We start from the raw sequence: 9,665 nt of genomic DNA, 5'->3' as shown, positions 1-9,665 counted from the left end.
CTGCTGGTGTTGGTCCATTGTGTTTTTTGAAAACCAACGTCACTGCACCTGTTTATCAAGAAATTTTCGAGCACTTCATGCTTCCTTGTTTAAAGGACATTGGGCAGAATGTGGAAGTGTTTTTTGTCAAAAAAAGAAAGAAATGAGAAGATCCGATTAATCGATTAATCGGAAAAATAATCGGCCAACTAATCGATTATCAAAATAATCGTTAGTTGCAGCCCTAATTGAGATGCACCTATACATCAAAACATCATTCTTTGCTGATGTTCATCCCTCAGTGTTTCCCAAACAGAGAGAGAGAGAGAAAAAATTAATACCATGTTGTTAGACATTTGTTTGTACATTTGATTTTGGAATCTGAATATGGTAATGATTCAGTACCATGGAATATGCCAAAGTTCATAAAATTACCACATGATACCTTCACTGTACAGTAGTACTGCAGTACATTTTGTAATGGTAGTGTAAAAAAAAAATGTCCAAAAACACTTCACACTTTACTAGTCTTACATTTTACAAATCCCTTTCTAAGGCATTTAGACAGACAGCAAAGTAAAAAAATACTTTTCTGTAGTTTGAACAAGAAAAAACGTGAAATCCAATTACAAATTCAAATGTTTATTATTAATGCTTGCTAATATTTGTTTATAATTATCATTATTTTTATTAGTTTATTATCATTGATATAACTAAAATAACAATTGTTTTGTATTATTATTATTTTTATAATTATATTATTAACGCTATAATTAACATTTAAAATATTTTACTATTATTAATAGTTTAATCTTTTAGTTATTAATATTTATTATCACTCATATAATAAAGCAATATTTAAAATAACGTATTTAATAATATTTAATAATAATTATTATTATTATAATATCTAACATAATATTTTGATATGATCCTTATGTAACATACAAAGTATGCAGTATTGTCTGAAGCTGTGTCTGAATACACTCACTTTCACTCACACCTTCCTCACGTGAACGGTGTGACATTCACTATGAATAGTGAGTGAGTCAGCGGTTTTGCACAATACATGCATGAATGTGTAAAATGCCTGTTGTGTATGTTCGTCATGCTCTCGTGAGTTCAGCACCATGGAGAGATGTCATGATAGATGTGAGCACGGTCCGAATCTCCATTTTCCCCTCCTCTCTTTCCACACTGAGAGCCACACTCAGTTGTTGTATGAAAATATCTCTTGGCATCATTCTGCCGTTTACATCATTTCTATAGCAACCAATGGAAATCCACCAGATATTGACTATGTATGTGTGTCTCAAAACGGGACCCACAGTTCTGTCTCTAGAAAGGTTTGTAGGAACAAGGCACAGGTCAGACCTGCAGGGTAGAAATGAGAGCTGACCGGCGTCGGTGAAACAAAGAAAGTGAGTAGCAGTAACTCAGTAGCTGTCTCGCGTGTCTTTGTTTCTCAGCGCAGATAAAGCGCGCTGCTCCTTTGTAGCCCCTGCCGGTGTGGGCCCTCTCTGCTTTGGGGCCCTTTGTAGAGGTGTCCGATGAATCACTGGAGGGCACTTTTGAAATCTATACAGGACGTGGGCAATCCAGTGAAGCGAAACCTGGTGAGAGTGTGAACTTCTGAGCATTCTTTCACTTTCTTCTCACAACTGACGGACTGCAGCTGTTCGGCTTGGTGGTGTTGTGCTCTCTGCGGGAGTGAAATCTTAACATTTAAACCACACTGGGACTGTCACTTTGACAACCACATGCTGTCTTGTCCATGATGTTCAGCATCTAATAAAGGTAGTCTCAGTTTGACTGCAAGGATGAACAGGCTTTTACTTTGATCATTTACCCGTGTAAGTTTTCTTGTGGGTCATATGTTACATCACTGATAATTCTACACAGTACATTTAGTTTATGTAATTTCTGAGCAATACTAATAAAACATGTTGGCTGATTAGTTTGTAATAATGCTTTTGAGTGGCCTGCGCTCAAATTATTGCTATCATTTGTCTCTTGTTTAAAATGACTGTGACTGTGTCATGATAGTATCTGATGTCTATATCATATATCAGATATCAGATTCATATATGTGTCATATTGTTTGCAAGGTATCCCATGGTACTTCAAAGAATACCAATGCATTTTTATAGTACATGCCCCAAAAAAATGTTATTGCCATGGTCCTAAAAACATGACACCATGCTACATGTCCTAAAACATGGTATTGCAATTTTATGTGTCCTAAAACATGTACATACCATGGTATTACAATGGTACATGTCCAAAAACACGATATTGTCATGGTATGTATACAAAAACACGGTAGTGCCATAGTACTTGTCCTAAAACATGGTGTTGCCATAGTATACATGGTATAGACATTGTAGTACACACTGTAAAACGTTGTTACCATAGTACATGTCCACATACATGGTATTTTCATAGTACATGACCCAAAACTAGTATTGTAATGGTATGTGTTCAAAAACAAGGCATTGGCATAGTAGTATTATGTTCACAAAACATGGTATTGGAATTGTACATAAATTGCAATTGTCCTAAAGTGTGACAATAGCATAGTACATGTCCTAAAAAATTGATATTTCTGTCGGCGCTGATAGCCTCGTGGGCAGCACGTTGACATAGCGTTGTTACACTTTGGGGCCACCCAAGTTCGAGTCCTGGCTCACGCCCTTTCCCAATCCTGCCCTTTTTAAAAGGCACACCTTTGTACTTAAACGATTCTTAGTCCTCCTTTCCGTTCTTTCAATCGCTTTACGTATACGTCGACTTTCCATGTCCATTATTGTGAAACCTGCGAGACACAACAAAAACACAGCTCTGATCACAGCGTCCTCCATCCTCCTGTTGTTAACGTTGTTCTTGTTTCTGTGGTTGAACACCGCGCACAAATTACGTCGCTGTCGACCGGCTTACGTCACTTCTTAGTACACACTCTCAGTGCGAATGTAACCCTTTAAATGGTACTGGGAAATAGTTCCCGCAAAATCGTTCCAGTACTTTAGTACTGTACATTTAGTTCTGGAACTAAAGCGGTGCGAAAGGCCCTAAAGAGTCCATATTGGTACCTTAATGGTACATATTAGTACCTTTTGAAAAGGTGACAGCTTTTTAAAAAAAATTTCTGAGAGTGCATGGAACATGTCCTAAAAACATGATATTGTAATGACAAATGTCTTAAAACATGTTATTACAATGGTATGTGTCCAAAAACATAGTATTGCCACAGTACATGTCCTAAAACATGGTGATACCATGGTTTAAGTCCTAAAACATGGTATTGCCATTGTACATGTCTAAGAAACTCTGTCATATTAATGTGCAGTATAGTGTAAATTGTTTCTCCACTTCAGTTTTTCTCACAGTGAAGGCTGAATGTTTCGGGGAAACTAGTGGTGGACATGGCCACTGGCCAGAGTGATCGATTAATTCAGTGGGTTTTACAGAAGGGATTGAATGGAAGAGCAGGCGATGCTTTGTGTGTCCCTGCCCCCATCAGAGAGACAGAGGCATCTCCAGGCCTGCTTGTTCAAATGACTGGACTATTAAGCCCTCTGAAGAAATCAAATCCCGTCAGTCTGTTTTTTTCTCGGTTCCTTTCAACAGCATTATTGTGTAGGTTTAAGAAACCACGTCTATCAAATATGCAAATTTGTTTCACTTTAATTGTCTTTTGTTTTGTAGAACTTTTTGATGGACAAGACATGAATGCTTTAGTGAAAAAATACTTTACTAGACATGGTTTGGTGAAAGCACCTTACATGGCTGTTGCTTGTGTCCCACTGGCTTTGTGGTTGTATCCACATATCCAGCATTTCATGCTTTACTGTTATGCCAACAAACAGTGTGGAATAAAACCACTTGCACTTGAATGTTGTAATAGCTTTGTGCATGAGTTGTATTCTCTTGTAGTGAAGCCAAACCTAGAAAAATAAGAAGTAGAATGCATAAATATTTAAAGAAAAAATGAAATTGAGAGATCCTCAGTCTTGCAGCCCTTTCATGACCATATCTGTGTTTAAGTAGATGCTCTTCTAACAGCCACATTAAGACCAAAAGCGTGAAAAATGTGTTCTTCCCAAAAAAAATGCACTCTTTTATCCTCATCTGTGATAATAAACATTAGATCAAACAATTAATCAAACTTTTGATACCATTTTATGCACTACGCAAATGAGTGATAGGCCGAAATGTTCAAAACAGTAATTTTTCAGTTTCAGTAAATAATTTTAGAGGGCCAGAATCATTGACAATGATGTTTAAATAGCGTTTCTCGCCATGTTATGACTGGATTATTTAGATTCATTACCTAGATTTACGGTTTGTCATTTTTAATCAATGCTGATATGGATTCTTAAATCTCAAGATCAATCTTTTGGTCTAGTGTATGCTGTTTTCTGTTGATGCATGCACTTCACTAAACATTATTTGTAGCGCTCCTGCCATTCAATAATCACAATAAGCTTTGTTGCTTTCCCAGCTTTCAAATTCAGTTAATTTTATCATGAAATACAAACAATTCATGTGGTTTTGGTGCTCCTTAATTCCTCGTATGTGTAAACATACCTGGCAATAAAGCTCATTCTTCTAATGTGGCTGTAGGTTGTAGCAACCTCAGTTCAAGCAGCATTTACCTCAGGAAAGCCATTCGGTGTCCATAAACTTGATGATGAGCTACTAAAAATAACTCCAGAGAGGAGCATTTTGCTAAATACTATATGCACAATATTAGATATTCATTAGATTATTACTTAACCTGTTGTGTTACTATGATTGAATAAATCTGTCATGAAAACAAGTTTGTATTCAGCTTGTAGCAAGTTTTTATTCATGTGTTTGTCATAGTCTGACAATAAAGAAAAAACAGTTTACTATCTGGTTTCCACAAATTTCACCGGAGCAAAAATCTCACTTTAAACTTTAAATATAGATTAAAGAAGACGATTATCGTGATAATTATTATTTTTTTTAATTTATCATGATAATTAGCATGCTTTAGGTTATGTACCAATATTATTATTTTTATTAAATGTGAAGGTCAAGTGGTCTGTAGTATGCATGCTGTGTAAAAAAAAACCTAAATAAGTAAATAAATAAATAAAGTTGCCCTTTAAATTAAAATTAACATTAACTCCTTTTTCTCTTAATTTGTTTACAGTATCTCTAATCATATAAGACCAAAGGATAAAAATTACAACTATGTGCAGCTATTCTGTCCATTTGAACGACAGCTGAGAGCTTTACATAAATCCTGGTACTGAGATTTATTGACTTCTGTCAGCTTGAAATCATGCCATCTGTAATGGGGAAACTTCTTACCAGGAATGAAACCTTTCCAAGAGAACCACCCTGGAAAGAGGCAACTTCTGATGGAGCAGATGCCATAGCAACAGAGCCTGGGTAGTGTCTGTGGAGATTATTATGGGATGAGTCATGGCAGAGTGACATGGCAGCTTGTTTGAATGGGTTGAATGAATGCTTGTTTCACAGGCTGCGTGTGTTCTTGTTTTCTCTCCAAGAATCATCCCCATGCATTATGGAATGGGGGATTAAAAATGTAACGGGGATTATCTACAAAGACCAAAGATGATCCGCACTGTCCCGAGTGTCAGGAGTGCTAAATAATGCACACAGGGATTTAACGGATGTCAATTTCTCTTTATGGGCTCACCTAACCTTTTCTTTTAGAAGATTTACTGTTTTATTGTTTTTGTGTTGCACATTTTGAGACTTCAGACATATATTATTTTTTTCATATTCATTATATGCAATAATAATAATGTTAAGTAAATATTGCGAGCCAGATACTTAAGGAAAATTGAGCTGGAATTAACTTCCGTTAGTTTGACTACAGCTATATGTCTTTCTAGTGCAAATGACTTTATTTGTTAATGTGCTTTAGAGATTTGCTCATGTTGCTCTTTATTGCTGATTGAAATGGGCTAAAAGAAAATAGTCAGTTTAATTTCAGCCAATAGTCCATATCATGGAAAAAGAACATTTCCCTCGCTCTTTTGAAATCAAGAGTTCAGTGTACTGAATTGTATCACAATACAAAGCTGCAGTCAGCAATCCACCAAGACTATTTATATAAACTAAACGGCAAAAATTAGTCATTTTGTCAACATGTCGATTTGTCATCATGACATACAACCATGAGCACAGTAATATATGACGGCCTGTGTTTGCATATCCCATGACTGTTCAGTACTCAGCAGCACACTGTGATTATATAGAACAACACTGTTGATTTTAAAGAAACTTGTAACTTTGACAGCAAACTTTAGCTGTAGCTTGCAAATAATTTTTTTTTTTTTTTAAATGCCAGACTTTAGTGCTGTAAATGCACTTCATTCTATAACATTCATTTAAATGTGTTAATGTTAAAAGCACATTGAGCTGAATAGCTGCTATATATATATTGTCTGATGGCAGTTGATCTCAGTAGTTTTAGTTTAAAAGCAAAATTCAGACATGAATAAAGACGTGTTTAAAAGACACGCAAGTATGTAGATCTTACTGCAGTAATTAAAATGTCCCAGTATCAAATGTCACAAAAGAGGAATGTTCTCGTTCCGAGTGAATCTCTCACAGTGACACTGCACCAGACAAAGCTTTGCATTCCTGAAATACATTTTCAAGGTTTTCCAGACAAATTCCTCAGTGTCAGCTCTTACACATTAGCAGCAAATTATCTATAGTGACAGAAAGAGCTCTCTGTTCTGACCTCAAGGTCAAACATGCTTTCCAACCAAATATTTGATGTTCATTCAGTTGTTGTAACGGATAACAAGGAGGTGGATAGTAAGAAAGATACCCATAGAGCATATACATAAAATCACAACAGCAGCACTCCGGTATCTAATCGAGATATCTACCTGTACTTCGAAATTACTGGAATTGTAACATTTTAGCATTGACTTATTACCAAAGTACTGGCATTTTTGACATCCCTCCCTGGTTGTACTAATCAGTTTGATAAAGAGACACGTTTAATAAATTAGTATGCATAGTATAACCCTAGCTTTCTCCCTCTATCTCCCTCTACAGGCTTGGATGAGAGCCAGGCAGCAGTGAGCGGCCACATCCTCCATCAGCGCAGCCATGCCGGCCCCAGCAGACATTGTGAAGGTGGCCATCGAGTGGCCGGGGGCCTTTCCCAAACTTATGGAGATTGACCAGGTCAGTGCGTTTGGCTGACTTTACCTTCATCTACATGCATGTATATGTAACTTACAATAGTGTATGTTTGCTTTTTTTCCCACAAATGTACATTATGTCAGAATTTACTAACCTTCTATGACAAGTTTAGTAAATACTCTATGACTAACATTTCATGAGCAAAGCTGTTGATATCTGAAAACGCAACACTAAAAAGAGACCCCTTAGTCCTTTAATAATTATGTGCCTCACAGAAGAATAAGTAATGTGGGTTTGGAAAAACATGGTGAATAAATAATGACTTGATTTTCCTCTTTGGCTGAACTATTCCTTGCATAAACCTTGCATAAATCACCCTGAAGTTCTTTATTCATCATTCATCCTTATTCTGAAATTCTTTATTAGTTCTTTGTTGCTCTTGACTTGACTCAACAAAACGTTTGATCAAAAGTTGTACAATCTAATGTCAATGCAGCAGTATTATTGGGTATAAAGAATGTTTATTAGCCATAAAGAAATAAGGTAGAATATGAGCTCCAAGAATACAGGAATAACTTTTGTTATTGTTTTTTTGTTTTCTGCAGAAAAAGCCTCTCTCAGCCATCATTAAAGAAGTCTGTGAGGGGTAAGTAACAAGCATTGAGTTTAGTTTTTTTGTTGCATTCACTCCTCAAATTCACAAGCAAAATTTGCCAGTCTGTCACTGACATAGTCCGTTCACATGATTTGTATCTGAAGGAAACGAAGTGATTTAGTGGCATTTTCTTTCTTTCTCATCTTACCTCAGTGGGATGCCTAATAAAGCAGTGTTTATAAGTGCAGTGCTGCTTTGTTTACAGGGGCAACCACTGTATTTCTGCTTTTCCATAAGCACCACTATTTTGTTCAGACCAATTATAAACAGCATAAATAGTCGTTTATTAGGCTGAAATATGAGGTTTATGATTTTATATGATATATTGTTTTTGTTTTTGTCAAAACTTGAATTATTTGATATTACCACTGATGTTGTTTCAAAAGAACGTTGCTACCGTTAACCACATGTAGCTGTATTCTAATATAAGAATCTTCCAAAATAATTTCAGCTGTTGATTCCCAAAAAATTGTCGCTATCACCTTTTTCACCGATGCTGATTGTTTTTGTTACACAGCAACACACATCACTGTATACATCAATGCAATCTCTGATGATCATCTGAATTTTCTCTCATTAGGTGGAACTTGCCAAACCCTGAAACCTTTGCCCTGCAGAATGCTGACTCAACCAACTTCTACATCACTGAAAAGGTTAAATGCTAAATCTCGAAAATAAGCTGTATTGCAAAGCTCAGCAATTAAAAAAAAAAAACATCATATACCAGTGCATAACAATACCTCTTTTCCTCTTTTTTTTTTTTCACAGAATCGCAACAACATCAAAAACGGCTCCATTCTGCGGCTTACTACTTCAGCTGTGAGTAGCACATTTGAGTTAATATATGTATTTTTGGCATCTCTAAAGGCTTTATCAGTGGGAGGGGCCTGCCTTTATCCTCTGAAGCCCTGCTCCGTCCAGATGGGGCCTGTAATCCTTCAGATGTGAGGGGTGATAGGTTACATTACCAAATCTTCCTAAAGTGTCAGCAGCTGAGAAACATTCTTGCGTGACTTGTCAAGGCGTAAATGTGCCCAGCTGTTATTATTTTTTCACTTCCGATCATGGATTGGCTCTTTGTTATGAAAATGTATTGTCGTTTTGGAGCTGCATTATATTAGAATGAATATTTCATTCAGAAACTGTTGTTCATATGACCCATCTGAATTTGCAGCTTGGGGATGATGATATTCAAAGCTGATGTCTGTGACATTTGAAACCGTCCCCTCTAGCATAATGACAACAATGACGGTTTCTCTTCCTGTGATGTTTTGCACCAGACACCACTGATATTTAACAGTCGTCAGTGCTCAGTACGGTTTCAATAAATTTCACAGAGGAAAGCAATTCTGTAGTGCCTGGTAAAGCATATATTTATAATGGTGTATTCGGTTACATTAGTGCAATCAAGGTGCTTTTTAATTTGATCAAAGCAGTTGTTACAAAAAGTATTTGGAATTTTACGTCACACCATTAGTTTATGTCATTGGTTTGATATTTTGCATCTAATGCAGTTTTCATCTGTAAACAAATTACCCTTTTTTTCTGTTAAATGTTTGTAATTTAAATCAGATGAATTAAAAATAATATAAGGCTTGTCGAATGTGGTTAGAAAAGATGATCGCTGATCACTGAAAATTCAAATGCCACTTCTGCATTGTCCTTAACACAGTTATTACAGTTAAATAAAACTAAAACCATTAAAAACATTTTTGTTACTTGAAATAAAATGAACTTTAACTGAAATAAAACACACACACACACACACACACACATATATACAGGTGCATCTCAATAAATTAGAATGTCGTGGAAGTTCATTTATTTCATTCAACTCAAATTGTGAAACTCGTGTATTAAATAAATTCAA

At 36.0% G+C, this 9,665-nt stretch overlaps 1 protein-coding gene across 5 annotated transcripts in view; it reads left to right on the top strand.

Moving 5' to 3' along the window:
* elmo1 (engulfment and cell motility 1 (ced-12 homolog, C. elegans)) overlaps nt 1–9,665 on the top strand; it is a 93,814-nt gene that overhangs the window by 27,487 nt on the left and 56,662 nt on the right. For all 5 annotated transcript variants that reach the window (XM_016515050.1, XM_016515028.1, XM_016515034.1 and 2 more), the window contains exons 2-5: nt 7,051–7,182; nt 7,746–7,786; nt 8,376–8,448; nt 8,564–8,614. In XM_016515050.1, the coding sequence (XP_016370536.1) occupies nt 7,105–7,182; nt 7,746–7,786; nt 8,376–8,448; nt 8,564–8,614 (243 nt within the window). In that variant the 5' untranslated portion in view covers nt 7,051–7,104. The remainder of the gene's footprint in view (nt 1–7,050; nt 7,183–7,745; nt 7,787–8,375; nt 8,449–8,563; nt 8,615–9,665) is intronic.

This window comes from Sinocyclocheilus rhinocerous, unplaced genomic scaffold (assembly GCF_001515625.1).
Source record: "Sinocyclocheilus rhinocerous isolate Xijiao unplaced genomic scaffold, SAMN03320098_v1.1 scaffold492, whole genome shotgun sequence".
Taxonomy (NCBI): domain Eukaryota; kingdom Metazoa; phylum Chordata; class Actinopteri; order Cypriniformes; family Cyprinidae; genus Sinocyclocheilus; species Sinocyclocheilus rhinocerous.
This window is presented reverse-complemented; position numbering and strand designations above follow the sequence as displayed.